Below are 23,620 nucleotides of genomic sequence, written 5' to 3' on the forward strand. Positions count from 1 at the left end.
TTCTGGGAGCTTGTCTTCCTTTTTTTTGGTCTGAAAGGAGCTTGTCTTCTTGTTCTATATCATTTCATTTTCCAACAGCTAAATAATACCTAGACATGCACCCTTTCCATGTGGGGACTAATGCTGAGGCTGAGCTCTATGTTATAGAAGGATACCATGATCTGAATGTTGAGGCAATTAAAATCTGCATAGACAAGAAGTGCCAGCAGAGATTGGGAAGATGATTTGGTACTTTATGGTATCCGCATTTGGGGCCATGACAGAGCGTATGCCATTGTCTTGTCTTCTTCCAACCCATGTACATCTGTGCATTGATACTTCTTTTGGAAATCCATTGATATTAATCAAATATGTTAAGTTTGATACCTCAATTTTACGTTTCATTATTCACTTTTTTTTTTAAATGAAATTTTTGTCAAAACACATATCGATAGAAAAATCAAAATGAGTAACGAGATATGAGAATGAGATACAAAAAGGACATTTGTGCGCAAGTGTAGTTATTCTCTATCAACAGTAATTATGCACAACTCAATACAAATTAATTGACTCACCGAGTAGGACTCATTTGCTCCATTAATTATATTTGTTCCAAATCTTATAGTTATAGTAAAAACTTGGTAACTATTGACAAAATCTTTGTCTTGAAACCAAATTCTACTCAATATCATACATATGGATTAGAGTCTCAGTTGTGCACAACTGTTCAAGGGGCAATTGAACATGACTTGAATCAACTGACCACCTAAATAGTATTGTGGAGGAAATAGTGACTATTTACTAGTCCACTAGTTACTGAGTTACTGGGGAGCAAGTACAAATCTGTTGTAGTCTTTGACCAAATTTTGAAAGGAAAAAAAAAAAAAAAAAAAACTAGTACAATTGATGGTCTTAAATATCTTAATTACTAAATCGAGTCTAACTTTGGAATTGGATCCGGTCAGTCTCCTCCACAAAACTATTGAAAAACATGGACACACTTCACTCTGAGACAACCCCTCTTCTGCCTTCTCTTCCCAACTCAACGCTTTGACTCCTACTGCTTGCTGTCCTCAGGTACTTTCTTCTTCCTCCTCCTCAAGATTTACTATTTCCAATACTGGGTTTTTCTTATAGATGAATAAAGATGCGTTTTTTGGTCTCTCTGATTGATAGTATCTGATGTATTTGCTTCATCGGGTTTGCTTCGGCCTTTACTTTGTTACCCAGTTAGGATTTTCATGCCAAGTTCACTTTTTTTGGATTGTGTTTCTTAGAAAAGATTGTATCTTTCTTTTGAGGAAAGAAATGGGTTCTTCCCTTCTCCTTTGTAACTGTGAATCTCTGTTCCTTTTGTCTTCTGAAATTAGTGAGGTGTTCTGTACCCAAGTTGAGGAAAATTACATGAACTTCTATATGAATGTGAATCTCAATTTTAGAATGGACGTTAAGTTGAAGACACTGAATTTGGTATATCTTTTTTTACAGTGTTTGCTGTTAGAAGTTATAATTCAGTCTTATAGGTCTATAGAAAAACTAAGAAATTTTGACTTGTAGTCTAGAGCGTCTTTTTACAATGGGATTGACTTAGTTATCTTCTTATGTTTATCATTTTCTGTTTCGTTTATGGGTGAGTTTCTCACACTTGCATGTGTATAGGGAGAAGTCAAGATTTGGGTAGGGTACTGGTAGGGGAAGTAGTACATCATGTTGAAGAAGCCGCCAAGTAGGAACCAGAGAACCAAAGGAATCAGGGTGAAGCATATATTGCAGATTGCATTGCTGCTTGGGGTATGCTTTTGGTTGATATATCAGCTCAAGCATTCCTATGATAAGAAGGCAGCATTGGCTGAGAATGATCGAAAAACCTCGATCAGAACCCAAACGGAAAGTGAGCTTCTGAAACTTGGGAGGAAAGACCTTCCAAACTTGGATGTGACAGCACATGTGAAACGAGATGAAGATGAGGAGGAAGAAGCTCTAAGAGAGGAAGAAGAGAAACATGAGGTAGAAGATGAGAAACATGAAGCAGAAGAGCGAGAAGAAGAGGATCCGAAGCATGAGGTAGAAGAGATCGAAGAAGAGGGTCAGAAGCATGAGGGAGAAGAGCAAGAGGAGGAGGAAAACAAGAATGAAGATCCCGAAGATGAAGGAAAAGGAGCAGGAGATGAAGAGATAGATGAAAATGATTTGGATGCACAAGAAGGGGGAGATGATCGTAATGAGAACCTTGTAGATGAAGAGAAAGAAAGAGAAGATGGGGGTGATGAGAAGGATGGTGCCAGGAATGAGGATGAAGAAAGAGAAGACCGAGAAGAAAATGAGAATTCATCGGACGATCAAGATAATGAAGGAAGTGATACGAATGCTCATGAGGCACGAGAGGAACATTATAAGGGGGATGATGCTTCTAGTGCAGTGACCCATGATACCCAAGTTATAAGCACTGAAACTGAGAAAGTAAGTTCAAATGAAACCTCTGAAACCAGTGAGGATGAAGATGGAAACCAACACAATATGAGATTGGTGCATGGTGCAACATCTGAAAATGGCACTTCAAGTGTACCTGCAAGTGAAGAGAAACTTGAAGGGAATTCGTCCAATCCTGTTGCAAACTCACTTTTAGATGCAAATGTGAAAGTACAATCTAGTGAACTGCCAGAAGCAGAAAATAACTCAACAATTGTGAGTTCAGAAGTAAGCAACAACTTAGCTGAAGTCAACCAAGAAACTAGTCCGCAGAATAAAACTGAAACTATATCTGAGTCAGCTCAGTCTCAGAATGCAGCAGTGGATGGTATGGTTACTAGAGAAAGCAGCACAGGACAAACTGTGGTTGTGGAACAGACTAATAACACAATATCTGTGAATGATCAATTGGATTCTAATGCAACAGTTTCTAGTCATGAGGTAGAGACTAATGTGTCAGAAAAGACCTTAATATCTAATGGTACAGCTGCAGTGGAGGATAGCTCCAGATCTTCAACAATAAAGGAGACTACGGATGCCACTGAGAATGAAGAGTCGGCAAATGACGATGCCACTATGAATGATGAGTCAAATGATCAAGATGCTACTAAGACTGAAGAATCGAATGATACAAGTGAAGATGGTAGGGAAGGTGAAGGTTCAGACTCCACAAATAGGACGGAGGATGCAGTTCAGGATGACCCCATTGATTCTTCTGATTCGCATATTTCCGAAGATGAGAAAGAGGCTCGGACAGATTTAGATACATTGCCAGAGATACAAACAGAGGGGGATGAGAATGGAGAGATTGCAGCAGAATGATGATGATGGTCCTTAGGTTCTTCTGGTACATTCCCATATTTCATGCTTGCCTTTGTTCTTGATATGCAAGGAGGGATGAAATCCCCCATGCAGTAAGGTTTTGTGTTTGTGAATTTGTTAATGGCTAGAAAATCAACACAGCAGGTAAAATGCAGGCTAGTTTATATCATCAGCAGCTTTAATCTGTAAAACTAGTTTACAGTTTCCACTGTATTAACTTTCTTTTCATTAATTCATTCCTTTCCTGTGGTTTTTGCTTGGAAATGTTGGCTTTTGGGATTCCCTCAAGCCTATCCCCAGTCCATTTCTTCCCATATCTCATGGTCTGCTTCCAAAATGTCTTGACAACTGAATTGATTAGAATGCACGTCGAAAGTTGTGATGTCATATGACTTGGAAATAGAAGCACAAATGATGATTAATATACTACAGTTTGGTGGTAGAATGGTTATAGCTTTGTTGTTCATAAGTGAATCTTCTGTTTTATTTAAAACGGGGTGCAACTGATAATTGTTTAAATGTTACATATGCCAAAGCATTCCCTACATATGTTCCTTCTGCTAAAACCTTGTTTGTCAAGCACTTTACTTTCACCTCTAGTGCTTTCTAGTCTCTTGGTTTGTGAAAGGGTATGCCTAGACAGATTCACTCTCATCCATGGTCGCTGTCCTCACGATTCGAAACCCTCGACAGATTCACAAGGTAAAGCCTAAGGATTGATCGAGTGGAGGGTATTTATACTGGTGTGGTACTGATGTATAGCCATGTAGGTTTCAAACATAAACACCAACAGCGCTGACAACCATGGCTTCCATTTCTTTAGTTCACACTGACCAATTTCTTAAGCTTTTCCAGCACATATATCCAATTTCATTTTTAACCGCCTTTCTGTTTTCTGGCTTGGAGTTGCCTAACATCCGACCTGGATAACACTAGCTGCCACGTCCGACCTCTAGTGATTGTTTTCTTTCACTATTCCAATGCCATTTTGATCAACTTTCACACAGCAGTTCTAGATATCTTCATTCTGTATGTTTTATGAACTGGGCATTAGACAGATCCAAGAGGGCAACGACATATCTGCAAAATAGAATGTACTAGCAATAGTTGCCCGCGCATTGCCGCGGGAGTATGACTTGATTCGTTTAGTTTCTTGTTGGAATTACTGATGTATAATCATAGACATGAACTTGTAGTTGTTTATCTATGATTCAACCAACTGCAGCATATTTCCCCTAACATGATTGTTTTTACAATGACGAACAAGATACTGCAGTTGGTTGATTAATGTTACACACATAAAGTTACAATGTTCGACAATCTGATATTCAGATATGATAGTAAAGAAACTGAAATTGAATACAATTGATATGAAACTGGAAATGAAGCAGAAAAAAGTATGGAAATTGAAGTAAAGATCCAATATAAGATGCTAGCAGAAGGAATTTAAGAAGTTTGCAAGGAAGTTCAAGCTTGTAATGACTTGTAATGATTGATTGCGAGTTGTAAACATAGTAAAATTATGAGTTCAATAAATGATGTAAAAACAAATCCAAACAAAGATTAAATGTAGTCGTGCTATCTGCAAACCACAAAATATGACATGATATTTAGACTAATTGGCAAAACATACAGCAGGCGTTTAATGTGATATGATATGTAATAAAGAACTGTATTGCAAACATAACAGTTTATGAAGAAGTGGAATTTAAACATTACTCACAAATTACTACATATAGTTAAGTCAATACAGTACTGATAGAGTATCTCATTCAAAGGAAGCTAGTACAACCCAGCCAGAGTAGCTGGCATTGGTTGTCCAAAAAATTAACTGCTTCCATTGTTCAAAGATCATTAGATCTGTTATCACTGGTGAAACAACTGGAGCTAATTATCAAAAAGTTGGACTGGAGTTTGACCAAAAAATTAATACCTCCAGTTTCCAAACGATCCAGTTGTTTTGCTGACTATAGCTGTACACAAAATGGAGTCAGCGCAGATATAATTAGATAAAATAAGTTACAGCTGTACAGAGGAGCAATTCAGATTCAGTCTGCCTTTTCTTTCTGAAGTTGTTCTATGCTTGCTGATGATGACACTGATGATGCCGATATTATTGCTCCACGCTTGGTCTCCTTCTCACTTTAAATCAAAGAACACGTCGTTATTATTTGTAGGAAGATAGATCAAACAGTATAAGAAAACACAGGCACTACTGCAGAAGGCAGATTAATGCAATCACTTTATCAGTCATTTTATGTATGTAGAGTAAATTAGTTAAGTATTTAGTTGTGAGGAATTAATTATAAGGTGTTAAAGAATTAAATCATGAACTTATAGCAGATTTATAAAACTGTATGCAAAAGTTATTATCACACGTAATACAGTGAAATTGAGATTGATTAATGCTTACTTCTTGGCTTTTTTCTCAGACTCCACGATGCACAAAGCTTTTCCACTTGCTTCAATGTCTCTTTTTCTTTCAGTTGGAAGCCACTCCGGTGTTACAGTGGTTGGGGTTTGTTCCACCATTGATCCGAAGGATTGCTTACTTGGGAAAATGTTTGTGACCATCAGCTCGCGGTATTGATTGACTGTGATTTCAAAGAGATAGGTTTCATCAATTGTCTTCTTAATCTCTTCTGGTAGTGTCTGCTCTGTTGGATACAGTCTTTTGTTAACCAGATCTTGACAATTGATGCCAAACAGCTGCTCTGCCTGTCTCCCCATCAGAATGAGTGTTGCTTGATTATTATCATCTCGAATGGTGACATAAACTTTGTAACTGCAGGCAAAAGAAATGAAGTTGCACACATGGTGACATAAATTTCAATTAATTTCAACTAATTATGACATGGACTTCCTTTAAATGAAGTTGGTTTTCATTAAAGTTGTAATGTTTTTATTAGCTGCACAATTAATGTTTGGAAATAAGGTTGTTAGTTGATTTACCATGGCACAGCTATTTGCACATCATGTTTAGGACAAATTAATTCACTGGTGTCTTCTCTTTGCTTCAGTTGTTGAGAACACTTTGAACAGCCTCTATACCACCAACCATTGTGAACTGGAAACCGGAGGATCGAAGCAGTGGAACACACTGTTTTATTCTGTAATGTAAAGTGCAAACACTTAAGTAAGATATTTTTACTCAAATATGTAATTAGAGGAAGGTAGAAATGAAAATCATTTGTCATACCATGTATATATCTGGATCCAATGTGTTTAATTCAAAGACCGACTTTGTTGTTCTGTCTTTCATCTCTTCTGCTGTTGGCCGTTTGAAAGGTACAGGAAGTATTTTCACTTTGTCGCCTGCTTTCGAGAACCTGGAATTTGTTTACACTGGGATTAATATTTTGAAATGGGAATGCTGGAATTTTGACTTTAGATGAATGATTTGACTGATATAGCAATGTTGTAATAAAAATGACTCACTCGGCTTTGTATTCATTTGCTATTGGAATATCTGGATTGATGATGATGCATGTATGGCCTGTTGTTGCTGCTGTTACCCGTTCTGTAAGTTATAAAAATAATTATATGTAGTTGTCAGCTGTAAAAACAATCAATATCATTGTTTTTAATTAATGTTTACCTTGGAATTTGGTCAACCTTAAACCCGTGAATACAGCGAGCACTGGTGGGGATAACTGTTTAACTCTTTCCATATCAAACTCTCTAGCTATGTCACCCCAGAAGGTAATTCTGATATCCTCCCTCCTGCATTTTTCGAAAGGTGGTTTTCAATTTCTTGTTAAAGCATTGAATATATGTAATGGATCAAGTAATCTGGAAATAACGTACCTCAAATTTTCTATAAAGATTTCACATTTTGATACCAATTTTCCAGTGTCTTTAACAGTAACTTGATGTTCTGGTATGAGTGATTTGATACAGCCATAAACATCTTGCATAAAAAATAAAAATAAAAATTGTAAGCATGATTTGACTTTTAATATAATGTATAACTTTAGAAGTTGTTTATTTAGAACTGATAAACATACCCTTAAGTACTGTCTGAGTCTTCATCTGGTCCTCCAAGTTGTCAAAATGAAGGAAGTTAAATGAATGTTCTGGGATTGGAGGGAATGCATCCATTACAGGCTCAAACTTTGTTAAGGCATTGAAACACAGTTCTACCACGTGATCAGCAACTTTATATTTTGATATAGGTTTTCGGTTATAGAAATTGGTAATGTCATACACCTGTCCTTCTTCCATTTTGTTGGACATGTAAGGATAAGCAGATTCCTCAATTAAACCATGAATAGCATGTCCCTGCACAGACTTAAAAATGAAGAATGTTATGTTAGAGTTTTGAAACAATTATGGTAATTGTAAAAAGAAAATTGTAAAAAGCTTGCCTCTTCGTCGACTAACAGATAATGGAGGCCATCGTATATGTCACTGTTATACTTTTTCGGTCTCCAAAGTCTGGATGCACGAACTCTGATTTTGAAAGTAATCTGATACGGTCTTATGTGACGAAGCAATGTATGCTCTATGTTTTGTTCAGGCTGAAAATGAGATGGAAACTGTATTAGAAGAGAAGGTATAAGTCCTGAAGGCACTTCGTTTCAATATTGTTGACATTGTTCATAGATTGATATTTTTGAAAGGAACTTACGTCCATGATTCAACTGTCTACAGTGGACCTGCAGAAGTACATAAATAAGGATCCCATTGAAATAAAATAATTGTAAGTTGATTTGAATGAGTTTGCATTTAAGGTTCAAGTACAAAAGAGAGTCTTGCTGTGATTGGGGAGAAAAAAAAAAGAAAAAAAGAATCTTGCTAATTTGAAGGCACAAACAGTTCAAGGTGTATCCAAATGTCAGTAAGAGTGTATAATATGTCCACGTATGTAGTTCAGAGGTAAAGTTGATTATATTCTTAAAGCATACTCATCCCACTAATGCATTAGTATTATTGCAGCTTATGAATTATTATACACAGTAATAGTATCTATTTCATCACAGATGAACTTGTTCTATCATTTAGAGGAGGCAGGAAAGTTGCCCACTGATCCTCCAGTATAAGATGTCAGGTTAGTGGCATTCTGAGCCCAGTAGCTAAGTTACTTGATTAACCTTTAGAGAGAGGAAAAAAAAAAAACTCTTCGACCAAACTCTTCAACAGAAAGAGGAACTGTTGTATGAGAAGTTTAAAATTCAAAGAACAATCCAGAGATAGAGGCTTTTACCTGAAGCTTTGGCAGACAGCAGATAAATGATTGCTTGCTTCTCTGTTGCTGCTAAGTAATTTGCACTTTTGAAATAGAGCTGAGGCTGCATACAAATAAATGAAAAGAGAAAAGAAAAGAGTTCTTCGAGAGAGCTTTCTGGAGAGTCTGACGGGAGAGGATCAACATCAAGATTCGATACGTGTATGCTAATTGATCACTACACGTGGAAGCTTGGACAAACTGAACAGGTGTGAACAGTTAGTCTGTCTTTCGTATATTTAGAATGTGAAGCCTAATACAGGAACAGAAACTTGGTACCAACCTCCCAAGTTAGGAACCAACTATAGAATAAAAGGCAAATTGTAACTCTTAAAGTTGCAGAAAATTTCTTTCTTGAACCTTAGCTTTTTGAACTTCAAGTTTAACCTTTCGTACGACTCATACTTGGAGAGTCTATAACCATTATGAGATCATTTCTCGTTGGAGGAGATCTAAATGAATTCAGTTTCACATAACAATTAATCAGGCAAACATTTCAAACTGTGAAACAAGCTTTTTGACAATAGTAAGTTGCATCTGATATCATAGCAGAAATTTAGAGTGATGCTATTATTTGCTTACTGAAGCCGTGAAGCGGAACATCAAGAATTCTTCACGTTGGCAACTACAGCAACTGAAAATTCCAACTTTTAATACAATCTTGTTTCTCTAATTTTTCTTAATTTAAAAACTCCGACAGTCACTCGAGAATTTTCATCTCAGAAAGGTCTAGAGTTAGACTAATTTAAGTTCTAACCGTTACAGCCAATCTCAGTGTAGTAGATGGGTATCAAAAATTAAAGCTACAGTTACTGAGAACAAAGCATGATTGAAAAAGGGGATTAATCAACAAATGTGGAGAAAGCTGAGGCAGTAATCAGACACTTTATTCTGATTTCAGCGCAGCTTGAGCTTGATGTGAATTCCACTGCAACAACATCCATATAATCGATGTGCCTGATTAAGAATCACAAGAGAATTCTATTACTAAAAACAGTTACTATATGAAAAATATTTTTTTATACTATCTTCCAAGCAATGAAAAAGACTGGTGTTTGCATAAGACAATACATCAAGCCTTCAATAGTTGTTTCCAGGAAATCCAAACACCACTTGTCATCAGATATTATAGCATATTATTCGTCATTATAGTTGTCAGACAGAATACATGTGAGCACATACTAATAGCATGTGAATGACTACTACTAGAAACAATTATCAAATCAACATAAACCATATGTTTGCAAGATTAGAAAGGATATTTGGACTTTATTTCTTTCAGAAGAAGAAATACATTGGTTTTGGCATTAGAAAACAAATCAAGCATTAATTTGGTGTTTCCAGGAAATGCATACACCAGTTCATAAAGTTTTGTAGCTGTTAAAAGATGGAATGCTATAGCATGTGAAGGACTACAGTCCCCAACTCTTTGTCAATTAAATAAGCATGCAGGATTCTAGACTGCTAGTCTTACCATCTCTTTAAAAATGCCAATCATACTCACATAGCAATATTTTGATATCTGAACTACATTGTTTTGGAAGATGATATGTACTCTAGTTCTTTTTCTATTTTGTATTCTGATTACACGTATATGGCTTTAATTCCAACTATGCCTGCAGCCTGGAACTTAGTATGATTTATTCTTGTACCATCCTGTCAACAACCGCATTCATTTTCTTTGAAACATGCATTTTATGACATGGATCAAACTGTAGAATAGTGTTTTTTTCAATATTTGAAACAAAAGCTCTGTACTTTACTTAAAATCAGAACTGGAAGGATGCCAGTAATAATGATGATAAACTAAGGTCGAGCAAATTGATACCTGCAAAAAAGCCGACAGTTGATAGATTTGCAATGGCCATGGTGTGGTAGATTAGGTACTCGGTCAAGAAATGACCAAGGGCATAGATGAATGATAGGAAGGTAACTAGGTAGAGTGGCTTGTTGTCAAGGTTAAAGGCACAAAGATAGCAGAGCGTGCAAGTAAGGAGAGTCCAGACACCAAATGTCCTTCCATGAACTTCAGTCACTGCAGAAACAAGAGTCACAAATGCAAAACATGAAATTAGGAAACAGTAAAACTAAAAAAAAAAAACAAAAACAGTGATCTAGTTCTACATTCTTTTGGAGAGGCATACTGTCATAGTCTTGAGAACAAAACAAGAACTACAAAAAGGTGAAAAATGATCAAGCTTTCAGAAACGAACAGTTACTGGTAAAGTATGGCATACCTATACAAGCAACTACTAAAGTTCTAAATTTGAAGTGTAAAGTTCTACATCTTTCTGGTGTTTTGGGTTTTGCCAAGCACAAGTTGTATTCGAACAATAGCTAGTAGGATAGCATAGTAAGCAAGTTTTTGGTTACTTTAAACTGAATTTGACACTGAACACAGTAACAGTATCTCGTATTCTAGTGTACGCAAGCGCACCGCTCTTGATCTGAGGCACTAAACATATCCGAAGATGTCTTACACAGTTAGAACATCCATACAAGTAAACCATGTTTAGTTAATTCACATTTAGATGCAACAGGAAAAACAAGTTTAACTCTTTTGGATCTAAATATGGACAAATCCGAAGAATCATATACTGAACTTCCTTGCCTTCCTTACATGATTAAGAATTCAACACCCCATGTACGTATCCTACCAAATCCCACAATCAACACCAAGGAAAACACAAAAATCCAAAATGGGTTTGATTAAATATCGAAACTTTAGAACAGTACATCTAATTTTGACTCCAGCAACTAAAAAAGGATCGAACTTCATCAAACAAGTTGATTGATAATAGAGTAAAAGTGGAAGAGGGGAGGGAGTGTACTTGGGGATTTGGAGAAGACAGCAAGACGGAGAGCCCATATGTTGAAGAAACCGAACCAAACAGAGACAAGCCTAAGTGAACCCACCAGCATTAGCCACCAACTCAACGCCTTCATCTTCACTTGTCAACTTCCAAAGCTAAACAGGGGAGTAAACGAGTCCTATAATCTACAGCCTTTTATATAGTCTGGACTGAACCGGCAAGTCAGCCTTCGGTTTAAACTAGACGGCGATGATCCGAAACCCGATCTAACCTCATCAATGGGTTTGGTTCGATAGAGCCTTTGGGCCTAGGTGGGTAATTCTTGTTAGCATGCACTATGACTCTTTATTATGTGATTTTGTATATTGTGTCCAATACTAGTCGAGTATAATTTTACTACTTTATCTGTTGTGTCAAATGATTCAACACTAATATAAACTGTAATAGTTGTGATTGGATTGACACGTTCACTTCACAACGAGATTTATATAAGGTATCCAGGAAATTTGAAAAATTTTCTTAAACGCTACGACAGTATAAGTGAGAGTATTGATAATTCTAGTTAAAACATCAGTAGTTTTATTTAAAGCATCAATAAGTTTGGTACAAAGCATTGATTCCCACTTATGCTTTTGGAATAACATCACAATAGCTATTAGTACTTATAGCGATAAGATATTTTGGTGCAAATTGGTTAAATTTCAATCTTATGCCAAAAAAAAATATTCGCTTGATTTTTGTATGTAATAAGGTTCTTCAAAAGAATCCGAGACATTTGGAAGATGCTTAAACGGTCATCTATTCGAAAAGTATAAAGACGTTTTAACTTTTAAGCAATTAATTAGTACTTTTAGTACAAAGCATATATATATATATTTATGGAAAAACATTGATCTTTAAGTATATAACCTTACTGTTTCTCAAAAAAAAAAAAAAAAAAAAAGTATATAACCTTACTGGTTTTCTTGACAATGAAGTGTTGTATGTCACTTTACAACAGAAGTTCTCAATTTGCACCCTACTCTTTTATTGGCCAAACTTTTGGAGGGAGGGCAAAGTTGCATATATCCCCTAAAAACTTTAGCTCTTATTAATGGAAGTGTAATTCGTCCAAAAACAAAAATATAATGGAAGTGTAAAGCTTGATTTTATCTTCTCTTTGAAATGAAGAATTGTTACTTTTAGTGAAACAAATTTGTGCTTTATAGGATAGGAGGGGAGTGAAGAGGGGAGGTTGTGTCACTCCACTTTAAATACTTAAAGCGGATTGCAAGTGTTAAGATGCCAGATCAGTTTCTTTAGAAAAAAGTCTTACTATTTTTTGTGAAGATGATTATTACTTTTAGTTAAAGCCTAATTAAAGATACATATACTTTTGACAGGGAATAGAATATTTCACTAATCTCATAGCTAGAACGGCACATACAATAGATTTCTATGTACTTGCACCGTAAATCAGTAGCCAAGTAGGTAAGGGTAAACCAGTACCATCCACTAGTATAATGAAGCTCACTTATTCAAGTAAGCCTTTAAGACTATGCCTAGTCTTCTTAAACAAAATTAAAATGAAGCGAGCATCCCCTCGCCAATGCACTCAATTGTGTTGCTCAAAGATCCTCTTTTACCAAGTAAAACAACACCACATAGAATGCAAGCTTAAGGAAAACATACAACATTAAGCAAATAGTTTCTAAATGCCCATTCTTACAGGGCAAGTAGACATAAGAAGAGAAACTAGTAGAGGTACCAATAGAACCCCCTCCTTCAAAGGAGCACATAGGCCAAAGTTAGAACAAGGCCCTAAATAGACGCACATCCAAACCCACCAGCATTGTTGAAAAGCCTAACTAACTAAGGCCCAATAGTTAAATCTAGCAAGGAGAACTAGGTCGGAATCCCGATCAGGACCCGATTTGAGAGCCAGAACAAAACCCAACGTAGAACCTGCTATAGTCGCCGCCCTAAAACTTGCTCGTTGGTGTCCGAAAAACCTTTTCTACCGTTGATGCCCATCTACACCACAGCAGATTCACTCTGCCAAGATTTGGAAATGACTCCAACCATCATGGATTCACCGATGCACCTCGTTGCATGGTGTACATAAGCTTGCAACCCAAAAGTAGCACTAGAGCGAACAACAACCTGAGTCCACTAGTTGAACAGAGAGATATCCATGATCTCGTTTTAGATCTCCATCGCCAAATGACATCGTCGTCCATGGAGAATAGGTTGCTGCCAATCGTTGTGAGGAATAGAAACGACATTAGGGAACAGACTGCCACCACCTCTTGAGTGCATGTGAAGCCCACGCCTAGGGAGAAATGCTAGCATACTTCTCACAGTTATTATGGCGCTAAATTTCCAGAGATTATTGTATTTGTGAAAAACACATATACTAGTGTCAACTCAAACTAGTTATATTCAAACATGGTCATTGGCTATAGCTTAATAAACACAAGAAAATGAACTCCTTAAACAATATAAACACAACTTATTTTAGAATAGAAAAGAAAGAATCTAATGCAACACATATGAACACTCTAAAAAAATGAGTGATAGCTATGACACAAGACAAACAATTTATAAGAGTCATGAACTGATGATCGTTAAATATGTAAATCCATATATAAAATAAAGATTTTATAGGGAATCTGTTATAGATGATGATCGTTAAATATGTAAATCCATATATAAAATAAAGATTTTATAGGGAATCTGTTATAGATGCTCCACTGGGCGATCAAATTAACACAAGTAGGTCATGGAAGTACCATTACGTAGCAAATTCATGGCTAACATATATGGAGTGACAGTTTGCTATTTATAAATCATTGCTAAGTTATATTGATGAGGAATGCAACTAGCACAACAGCAACAAGAATGGACAATAAAAAGACGGAGATCACATATGTTAAATTACATATAGCGTGCAAAAGACTAATCTACAATCTTGTCGAAGCAATGACGTTTAGCATGCTATTAGTTCTTATTAATCTAACAATTAAACGACCGTCCTCATTGATTCTCTAGTTTCCACCAAATTAGCGAATTGTGCACATCTGACTACGTGAGACCGAATTAAAAACGGTGATGAAGTCGCTCCCTTAATTTAATGATTTGAGGAGAAGCTGAGAGTAACATTAACAGAGGCGGGGACCCCTTGTAAATTGCGGTGGCACTGCTAAGGCGACATAAGGAACTAGGGTTTCTATAATCCACAAAAGTTATAAAGGTGAGCATTTTCAACTAAAAGCTCAACTTTAAGCTTAAGAGTGGTATATAACCAAGACTTAGTAACCACCAAAATGAGAGAGCAAGGGTTAGCTCCACAACTAGTCCTCAGGTAAAATCCACTAATAAAGACTACATCCAAGGAGAAAATCATAACATAATCGCCACCATTGTTTTTTTTTTTTTTTTGGTAATGGGGATCAATTAAGCTGCCCCAAAGCTAGCCTAAAAGGCTGAAAATAGAACCAACTAGTAAGTCTGATGGACAGGCCCAAACAGACAATAAGGAAAAAGAAACTTAATTTCCAACTGGGCTCAGAAAAGCCAGTATAAGGAAATTAACCCTTGTAAAAAAACTAATGCATTGTTAAAAGAACATCAAATTTATGATGTTACTACCGGACCTCAAGAGGTTGGTATCCGTTGAGGTCAAATTTAAGTGACCTATATTGCATGGACCATTCCATGCAGTATAGGTCACTCACTGTATGGGGCTCAGCTCCTAAGCCGACAAACTTCCCCAAATACAAGCCATGCCTCAGTAGAGCACCTTACTGAGAAGAAAGATTTGGCGGCACCTATCTCACCAATCATAGCTCACCGAGGCCCAATCAAGCCCGATGTACCGACCACATATCTTTTCCAATCGCACTAGAGACTAACATTTAGTGATTATCATGTCGAGAACCACTGGCCCTGCCCGTCGTAACAGGCCGGGAAAATCCCATTTGATTCCATGGAAACATATGTGCGCGTCTACGCCACTCACGGTTGTTCCATATCCATATCCTAATCTTAGAACATTCCCAAATCACAAATGATTTTTTGCTCGGATATAGTTGTTCCTATCAAAATTGTCACTCAACTGACTTGAACACAAAAGCCCCTTACACACTCATTCATTCCTCTTGCCGTACCTTTCTGGTCTCCATGTTTTCAAGAACCAACCCTCAAAAATGATGTGACCTATGCATTTGCTGTCACCGTTCAAGGATTACAAGCACTCACTGATAGATTTTCTTCGTTATTTCTCTACAGTCTATACCAAAAAGACAAAAAACTTGGAGCAAAAATTTAAACCATGTACGAACAAAATAGCCGAATAATTCACCAATCACAAGAAAAATAAAACTGTATTTAAAATGCCTGTAGTTCCTAGTCATTCCTCACTGTACACTCTCTCTCATTCCCAAGCCCAAAAACTTGGCAAGCCCAAAGCCAAAATTGCCGGCAAATAAAAGAATCCAATGCCCCCTAAACTACCTCAAAACGACCGCCCCTCCCACGCAAAACGACACCAACTACTACTGCCTCAGCTCCTTCCGGAGCTTATGTGAAAACGGCCGGCAAGCATCCATGCTCAGATCCATCGCCGCCGCCAACGCCACGTAAGCGGCCGCGTCCTCCGTGCATGTCACGTGCTGCACTCCGACCTCCACCTCCGGCTTGCTACACTTCCCGATCCCCTCCACCGTCGACGACATCACAAACCCTCTCTGCAGCAGCTGAGGTATCAACCCGAACCCGAAGTCCGACCCGGAACCCGACCCGGGCCTCGACGAACCCGACGCGGACCCGAAGTCGAAGCTGCTGTGCGGACTGTTCACCGGCGTCAGACTCGACGTCAAGTCGATCGTGAACTTCCCGCCGTTCGACGCGCTGACGGTGGAGTTGGCCAGAATCGTGCTGAGCAGCTCGAACTTGTACCCGACGGTGTCGGAGCCGCTGCGCTCCAGCCACGTCTCGAGTCGGCCCCACGGCTTCCACGTGCCGTCCTCCGGTCTCAGAATCAGCCACGCGCCGGGGTTGGACCGGCTCACGCGCTGCGAGCCGGGGGAGGCGACGAAGGGAGTCACCATCGACGCCGCCGCGACCGGCGAGCCGGAGAGGTCGTGGATCGTCAGCGACCAGCCTTTCCTCTCTTTCGCGCTCTGCTCCTTTTGGCTGCCTCCCATAAACGGCACTAACCAATTCCTTGGGGTACCCGGCTCGGACAGTGACCTATAACAAAGAAATTGGAATCGAAATTTAGACCAAGAACGGTAAAATTCGGAAGTTGACTATTGACTCTTGACCCATTTTTTTTGGTGCAAGAAAATTCAAGAACACGGTAAAAAAAAAAACCAACCGTGATTGCATATCGGAGGCGTTTCTGAACCCAAATTTGCAAGTGAAGACCGGCTGCTTTACATTTCCCTGGACCTGGAAAACCTGGGGGCTACACTCGGGTTCTCCGTCAAACTTGAACACGAATCTCGGGTCGGGTTCGGCCCGGACGCTTAAAAAGAACTGCGACTGCGAGGACCCGGACCCGGACCCGGACCCGGACTTCTTGCCACCGATTCCAATCCAGCCGTTCTGGTAGACGACGGGGCGGGACACGGCGGTGGCGAGCTCGGCGAGCGGGACGGTGACGCGGCCGAGGAGCTTGGCGGAGTTGAGGCCGCAGGTGGCGCCGCGGCGGCCGGTGTAGATCGAGATGGAGAGGCTGGGGCGCTTGGAGGATAGGGTTTCGATTTGGGGCTTGGTGAGGTTGAAGCAGGCGTTGAGGGAGTGGGAGCGGGCGGCGGCGGTGGTGGTGGTGGTGGTCTGAGCGGCGGAGGCGGAGTCGTCGAGGATGAGGGGGACGGCGGAGAACTGGTGGGGGAAGTTGGTGAGCTTGATTTTGCAGAAGCAGGGAGAGGAGGAAGGGTGGACGGTGGAGAAGGAGGGTTTGGAGACGCTGGGAAACTTGAGGGTCAAGTCTCCGATGAGGATCCGTACGAACGGGCACGGATCCATTGAAGCGGGTCGGGTCTCTCTCTCTGGGGTTTTGAGTTTTTTCGAATTTGGGGATTTGGAGAGAGAGAAGAAGAGAGAGTTGGAATTTATATTAACAGAGGCATAGTGAAGAAGAAGAAGAAGAAGAAGAATGAGGATTTGAGATTATATGATGAAGAGGAGACAGGCTGTAAAATGACAGCTAGAGAGTGTTATGGATATAAGGGCGGGGATAAGGTGCGGCCGACCCTTGGTATCGAAAACCATGAGCTTACTTTCCTTGTATTTTTTTTTTTTATGGATATGGAGGATTAATGCTGAACAACCAAATATAAAAATTGTTTTGAATGCAATAAATTTATTGAAATTTATGAAAAATAGTGATGTCTTGGTGGAAAAATATGGGCGATATGCGTCAGGCTTCTGTGTTGTTCATGCATTTTACGTATTTGTGATGATGTTTGTCCGGAAACTCTGTATGTTTTTATCGGTGTTTGTCTGGATATTAATATGTGGGTTGTTTTATCTGTGATAGAGTTTTGATATTTGGCGGGATTTACAATAAGCGGCAAAGTTTTAAAGTATGATGTCATGTTATTTATGTAGCTTCATTGTCCCGTATTTAATATCGATAGGTTTTTCTCATGCTGGAATGCAGATAAACTTTTGATATAATATAGTAATTACAATGTACCTAATTAAAAACGTGGACAGTGAGGACGTTCATTTACTTATTGTTCTATTTCGGTACTTTAGATTACAAACTTATAATATATGTGACGACATTGTAACACTTCATCCCGCTCCGGAACTTCAGGAATAGACAGACGAGACACCCAATCAATTAGTGTATGCATGCTAAACATCTTAACTCATGTAAAGTCTTCTAGTCAGTGTTTATGTGGATATTAATATGTAGGTTGTTTTATCTGTGACATAGTTTTGATATTTGGCGGGATTACAATAAGCGGCAAAATTTTAAATATAAAGTATGACGTCACGGTTTTTATGTCGATTCATTGTCCCGTAATTAATATTGAAATGCTGGAATGCTACATTAACTTTTGATATAATATAGTAATTACAATGTACCTAATTTAAAAACGTGTATCACCTGGCAGCGGGGACGTTCATTTACTTCTCCAGTTCTCAACAAATCTTAACTCACGTAAAGTCTTCATTTCATCGTATACATTTTGAAAAATTAGAGTATCATTTTTCACTCATTTTATATATATTTGTTATTATAAATTATCTAACCACGCATCTTCTTCGGGGTCCAATCATCTCCTATATGAAAAAGGAGTGTAGAATCATGCACACTCAAGCTCAATTATGTGAAGGTTAGTTCGATCATATCCAATGTAACAACAAAGGGGCTACTTAGTATATACATCATGCCATTCTCACACATGGACCTCACATAGGGCGGGCCGCAGGGTAGTGAATCCCTTATTTAAAATAAGGTATTGGCATGCGTGGGGTGTAAGGCGCATCGGGTTTAGCTGGATCACATTGCGCACGTACGATAATGGCCAGCGGAAAAGAGCATCCGAGTCACAACAACTCTTTTTTCTCTTTTTTTTTTCTTTAAAAAAATAACCTAACCGGACCCTCTTTGTCGGTTTGCGGGTTCGGATTTCGGGTTACCAGCTCGCTAAGTAACCCCCAAAAAACTGAATTGAGTTTTCACAATGCTCTACAGAGCGATCCATTCAAGCCATGTCGGGGCTCCAGCTGTACCCGACTTTAAGGAAGAATAAAACAAATAAATTAGGCGTAAATGTGGGTTGGGTTCAGTTTTATATGAGTTAGCGCCAGAGAGGACCTAGTATGACCTACAACGATCCACGTGGGTCCCACCGGAGGTGAGTGTACGAATTGGGAAATCAATGGAATAAAATAATACTGTGGGCTGGGCTGGGGGGGGCCTGGGTTTGGCGTAACGATATGAAAAGACACCTCATGTTTGTCAGTGTTCGGATCTGGTGTCATTAATTGAGAGCCTTTCTTTTTTTCAAATTGGGTTTATAACATTGGATGCTAAATTACACGGGTGCATATTTGATTTTTTGCCCTTTTTTTTTTTTTGCTTTTGTGGAAGTTAATTTGACAGAATCTGGAATTAATAAATAAGGTGGTGATTTGATCGATTTAGCTTTTTAATTATTTGACATTTAATGTGAAAAAAAAAAGGGAGAAAAGATAAAGGTCAAATGAAATTCAAGTAGTTGACTTATTTTTTACCTTTGTCTATGTTATTTAAATTTGGCAAATTTAGTTTTATATTTGTATTGTAATTAGATCCATGTGTTGTGTGCCTTACTTTGACACGAAAGTCCCAATTGAAAGCGTAAAGTTTGCAATGAAATATGGAATTTTGACATGTCAAATTTCATATGTTAAAAAAAAATGTTTATAGTTAGAATTGATCTCACATGTTTCAAAAATGAAATTATCGACTCTAAGACAATAGCTGAAAGACAACATAAGAAAAGAAATTATAGGGACATAAAAAATGTCATTAAGATTTCAAAATTTATTTCATGGCACCATCTATGATTGGACGGTCATCCTCAACATTGAGTAGCAAACCCACTTACTTGCTTCATGCATTGTGTTTTCCGCTTTTCAAGTTATCCAATGTTTGTAATGGATGTAATCGTCAAAATATGGTGAGAGGAAATGAAAAGTTAGAGTCAAAACCTTAGCAAATGGGTGTTTTTTCGTGTAACAAATTTTTTTTTGTTGGTCTTTTGGCACAATTGCATCTAGTAAAAGATTTGATCGGCGCACATGCTACTCATACCCTATTATCAGAAACTAGTAAACAAAAGTTTTTACTACTCTCGATGGTATTTGTAAGAGTTGTGTTGTATAAGTAATAGGCCTTTGGTCTCCATAGGTACATGATTAGGCCATTATCAATGATTGAATTAACTTCCGGAAATTAGAAAACCGATCGAATAAATTGTGTTAACCTTTGTGGTTTGGAATTGATGATAATTATCTATTCAGAATGCTAATGTCTCGATACGCCCGCTAGCACTAGACCTCCCCACTAGACCTAGCCAAATGTACTGTCCAAGATTTTGGGAGTTAAAAATCTTATTCTCTTAACTATGCATAATGAGTAAGGACTCTGGAATTTATGATAACAATGTGATCTTTAAAGGTAGAATAAAGTTAACCAGCTAAACGTACGTCCAAGTCCAACCACTTAACGTGAATACAAATCTCTCTCAGCCCTAGCGCCGCAAGAGAGACCCAAAACCTTCAAACGATTTTCCTGTCCGGCGGCGGCCACGGGTAGCGCCGGCTTCGCTGCTTGGTGTTGTCCCTGTGCTGGCTGTCGGACGGGTACCTCTATGTCCTGGGATTTAGTCTGCAGAATAGATGTTTGGCTCGTGGTTTTGGCCGGATGGTTGGTTGCGGTCTGGGCGGCATCTCTGGGCGTTTGTTGCGTAGAATCCGGCGAGGGAGCTTTGGTGCGTCTGGATGTCGAAGGCTTCCGGGATCGGCTCGGGGCGTTGGGGTCGTGGAGCTTTGGACCGTGGGACGCGGCATAGCTGCTTGCTTCGTGGCGGAGTGGGGGGCTGCTTTGGTAGAGGCGGTGTGGGTCGCGGCGGCATGAATCGCAGGGGCTGTGGCAGCAGGTCGTGGCGGCGGCGTGGTGGAGCGGCGGTGCATCAGAGCTATTCTCATGGAGCTATAGGGTGAATGGAGATGCTTGGTTTGGATCGGGCCAGTCCGGTTGGGCCTTGAGTTCAGCATTGTCTCTTTGGGCTGCTCTTTAGGGTTTGCTAATTTGGGCTGGGTGTTTTCCCTCAGTCTACTATTGGGTCTGTTTGGCCTCCAAATTAGATAGATTTTTCTTTCTAAGTTATACCCTATTTTTTTAGGGACCTATGCACTTTTGTTTTGTTTTTGTGCCTATTTACTATGTATGTTCATAGTTCATAGGCTCGCTGAATATGTGAGCACTGGTTGTCTAATGGGTGGTGCTAGCATACCACGTCCTAGACTTGCCCTAGAGTTGGCAAGGGAAGGTATGTATCCGTGCCATTCTGGCTTGAGATGAATGAATGATTTGGTTCAAAAAAAAAAAAAAAGTCCAACCACTTAACTATTAAAGAATGGCATTGCCCAAAAAAAAAACTATTAAAGAATGGAAAAATTAAGAAAAGAAAAAAAGAGCTGGTTAATTAGGAAATATCGCCAAAACATAAGCCAAAACAAAAAACAAAAAAAACAAAATTATTTCATTTGGATTCTACTTAACTATTGATTTTCTTTAGAAAAGTGATATGGATATATTACTCGATCATGTGACAGTGAAGAAAGATTAGTGTATGAATCATGATTTCGGAACTTTTAATGTATAACAAATCATTGATGGAAGATTGACTTCTTATTGTCGGTCATACCTTTGGTAATTTCTTATACAACTCAATTCTTATCTTGTGCTTCATCAGATGCCTTCTTGCATCTAGATGCCCCTTTATTGGGTTTGTTTTTCAATGTCATTGTGCATCTCGTATTGCTTTTGTTATTTTTCATTTTGTATGTAGTTCTACATGTCTCGGTTGTAATCTTTCTTTTTATCGTCAGTAGAGCTGTTAGTTTTTTTTTCAAAACAAAAAAAAAAGGTTCAAAAAAATTGTGTACCAAGTGAATTACACTACTACACTAGTCAAGGAATGTGTTAGTACTCTGATGAACTTGTTGGGTAGTGGAGGGTAAGTTGTTAATAAAATTTACATTAATGAAGCTCAATTGATAGTGTAACAATTAACTGGCTCGTGTTAAACAGCGACAAGCGTGGCCCGTGGCCCACCATTGTACCGATACTGTCCCAACTTAACCACCCGTTAGGTGTTGGGTTTTAATCACAAAAGGCCTCGGTACAATTGGGTAAGAGCCACCCACTTATAAGTTATATTTTATTTGTCACTTTTCCAATATGGGATCTTTCCTCTCCAACACGCCCCCTCACGTGCAACCTAGCTCTAGGTCTGCACGTGAAATTCATTCATCCAATTCTCATATTGGAAATTGGGACACAAGTCTCATATTGGAGACTTGGTCAATACAATCCAAGGCCCACATTGGACACTTGGTAATTTCATTTCAATGGCAATACAAGGAACCCCAATTTGGGCTCATGATACGTGCCTACGTGGAGACGCAATTGGAGAGGGACCCGCTCTGATACCATGTTAAACAGCGACAAGCGTGGCCCGTGGCCCACCATTGTACCGATACTGTCCCAACTTAACCACCCGTTAGGTGTTGGGTTTTAATCACAAAAGGCCTCGGTACAATTGGGTAAGAGCCACCCACTTATAAGTTATATTTTATTTGTCACTTTTCCAATGTAGGATCTTTCCTCTCCAACAGCTCGGTCCACTTCTTAGCTGGTTGTATTATGTGGGGAAGAGGATTCTCTAAGCGGAAGTAGGTCATCTTGGTTAAATTGTCACCAAGAAACAACCCCCCCTCCCCCCTAAGGTCCTAAAAGGCCAAGAGTTAAGTATAATTATGAACTAATTTTAGTTTAGCTCCTTAACCTGCTTTATACCGAATATCGTGTTAGTCTCTATCATGTAATGGGCCATATCATATGAGAATGTGGCAATGACATAAAATTCCTAGTTTATCAAGATGCTGGTGTGACATGGATTAGGGGAGAAATTCTTAGGTGGGGGTTTCCCCACCACGTGGCTTTAGGGTCACCCAATCAGAACAAAGAAATTTTTTCCTCTCTTTCGAAAATGCCCCTGCTCCTTAAATATACAATACCCAAAAGACCCCTGTTAGGCTGTGATTGGTCTGCCGCACATGCCATGTGGTGCGGGTGCCCCACGCAAGTCTTTCTCTGAATTAGGGAGTGCCCCTTAATAAATAAAAAATTGAACAGAACTTAAACAGCCCAAACCAAGTTTCAAAATTTGACCGTTTGTGCTCAACCAACTATAAAAATGTAATATTGGTTCATCTTTTTGTTTACATTTATATTTTATTTAAAAGTGCATTAAAACAAAACATAATACCAAACCAAAACAAAACAAAATCAAGTTAAACATTGTCTAACCATCTAATTGTATTGAAATAAATGGATGCATGGTTCATCTTGATGACAGTCTTAGGACTGTCTATTTGTTTGATACAATTAGATGGTTAAACGATCTTCAATCTGATTGAATTTTTATATTGATGATCTTTTGAATTATAATAGATCAAATGAATTGTTTGGTATATAAAGAATTAAAGATATACGGTGAAAATATGTTAATCGCAAAAGTAGATAGATGAACGA

At 38.7% G+C, this 23,620-nt stretch overlaps 4 protein-coding genes across 6 annotated transcripts; 1 reads left to right on the forward strand and 3 right to left on the reverse strand.

Moving 5' to 3' along the window:
• The first annotated feature begins 899 nt into the window (after positions 1-899).
• Positions 900-3,534, forward strand: LOC133736818 (uncharacterized). The gene is made up of 2 exons (XM_062164413.1): positions 900-1,056; positions 1,639-3,534. The coding sequence occupies exon 2, from the start codon at positions 1,687-1,689 to the stop codon at positions 3,268-3,270; it is 1,584 nt and encodes a 527-aa protein (XP_062020397.1). The 5' UTR covers positions 900-1,056; positions 1,639-1,686; the 3' UTR covers positions 3,271-3,534.
• A 1,425-nt stretch (positions 3,535-4,959) lies between these two features.
• Positions 4,960-8,635, reverse strand: LOC133736819 (uncharacterized). Of its 3 annotated transcripts, none has more exons than XM_062164415.1 (11): positions 8,477-8,621; positions 7,901-7,928; positions 7,638-7,790; positions 7,278-7,551; positions 7,078-7,180; positions 6,869-6,993; positions 6,709-6,790; positions 6,470-6,599; positions 6,223-6,380; positions 5,684-6,055; positions 4,960-5,405 (listed from the first exon to the last, which is right to left on the reverse strand). In XM_062164415.1, the coding sequence occupies exons 2-11, from the start codon at positions 7,904-7,906 to the stop codon at positions 5,384-5,386; spliced, it is 1,425 nt and encodes a 474-aa protein (XP_062020399.1). In that variant the 5' UTR covers positions 7,907-7,928; positions 8,477-8,621; the 3' UTR covers positions 4,960-5,383. The 3 variants fall into 3 exon arrangements, with proteins under 3 accessions (XP_062020399.1, XP_062020398.1, XP_062020400.1); XM_062164414.1 differs by having other exon boundaries at positions 4,960-5,412; positions 8,477-8,616; XM_062164416.1 differs by lacking the exon at positions 7,901-7,928 and having other exon boundaries at positions 4,960-5,412; positions 8,477-8,635.
• Positions 8,636-9,099: 464 nt separating this feature from the next.
• Positions 9,100-11,612, reverse strand: LOC133736821 (ergosterol biosynthetic protein 28). The gene is made up of 3 exons (XM_062164418.1): positions 11,329-11,612; positions 10,326-10,532; positions 9,100-9,454 (listed from the first exon to the last, which is right to left on the reverse strand). Exons 1-3 carry the CDS (start codon positions 11,441-11,443, stop codon positions 9,384-9,386), a joined length of 393 nt encoding a protein of 130 aa, XP_062020402.1. The 5' UTR covers positions 11,444-11,612; the 3' UTR covers positions 9,100-9,383.
• Positions 11,613-15,602: 3,990 nt separating this feature from the next.
• Positions 15,603-17,444, reverse strand: LOC133736820 (uncharacterized). The gene is made up of 2 exons (XM_062164417.1): positions 16,670-17,444; positions 15,603-16,542 (listed from the first exon to the last, which is right to left on the reverse strand). The coding sequence occupies exons 1-2, from the start codon at positions 17,320-17,322 to the stop codon at positions 15,846-15,848; spliced, it is 1,350 nt and encodes a 449-aa protein (XP_062020401.1). The 5' UTR covers positions 17,323-17,444; the 3' UTR covers positions 15,603-15,845.
• Positions 17,445-23,620: the final 6,176 nt, after the last annotated feature.

Source organism: Rosa rugosa, chromosome 3 (genome assembly GCF_958449725.1).
Source record: "Rosa rugosa chromosome 3, drRosRugo1.1, whole genome shotgun sequence".
Taxonomy (NCBI): Eukaryota; Viridiplantae; Streptophyta; class Magnoliopsida; order Rosales; family Rosaceae; genus Rosa; species Rosa rugosa.

Coding starts and splice junctions, on each gene's coding strand:
- LOC133736818 (XM_062164413.1), top strand. CDS start 1,687: ATGTTGAAGAAGCCGCCAAGTAGGAACCAGAGAACCAAAGGAATCAGG.
- LOC133736819 (XM_062164414.1), bottom strand. Junction 6,791..6,868: donor AAGGTTGACCAAATTCCAAG/GTAAACATTAAT, acceptor TATAACTTACAG/AACGGGTAACAGCAGCAACA. Junction 5,413..5,683: donor TCTGAGAAAAAAGCCAAGAA/GTAAGCATTAAT, acceptor TTTGATTTAAAG/TGAGAAGGAGACCAAGCGTG.
- LOC133736821 (XM_062164418.1), bottom strand. CDS start 11,443: ATGAAGGCGTTGAGTTGGTGGCTAATGCTGGTGGGTTCACTTAGGCTT. Junction 10,533..11,328: donor TGTCTTCTCCAAATCCCCAA/GTACACTCCCTC, acceptor TTGTTTCTGCAG/TGACTGAAGTTCATGGAAGG. Junction 9,455..10,325: donor AACTGTCGGCTTTTTTGCAG/GTATCAATTTGC, acceptor ATTCTTAATCAG/GCACATCGATTATATGGATG.
- LOC133736820 (XM_062164417.1), bottom strand. CDS start 17,322: ATGGATCCGTGCCCGTTCGTACGGATCCTCATCGGAGACTTGACCCTC. Junction 16,543..16,669: donor GCCTCCGATATGCAATCACG/GTTGGTTTTTTT, acceptor TCTTTGTTATAG/GTCACTGTCCGAGCCGGGTA.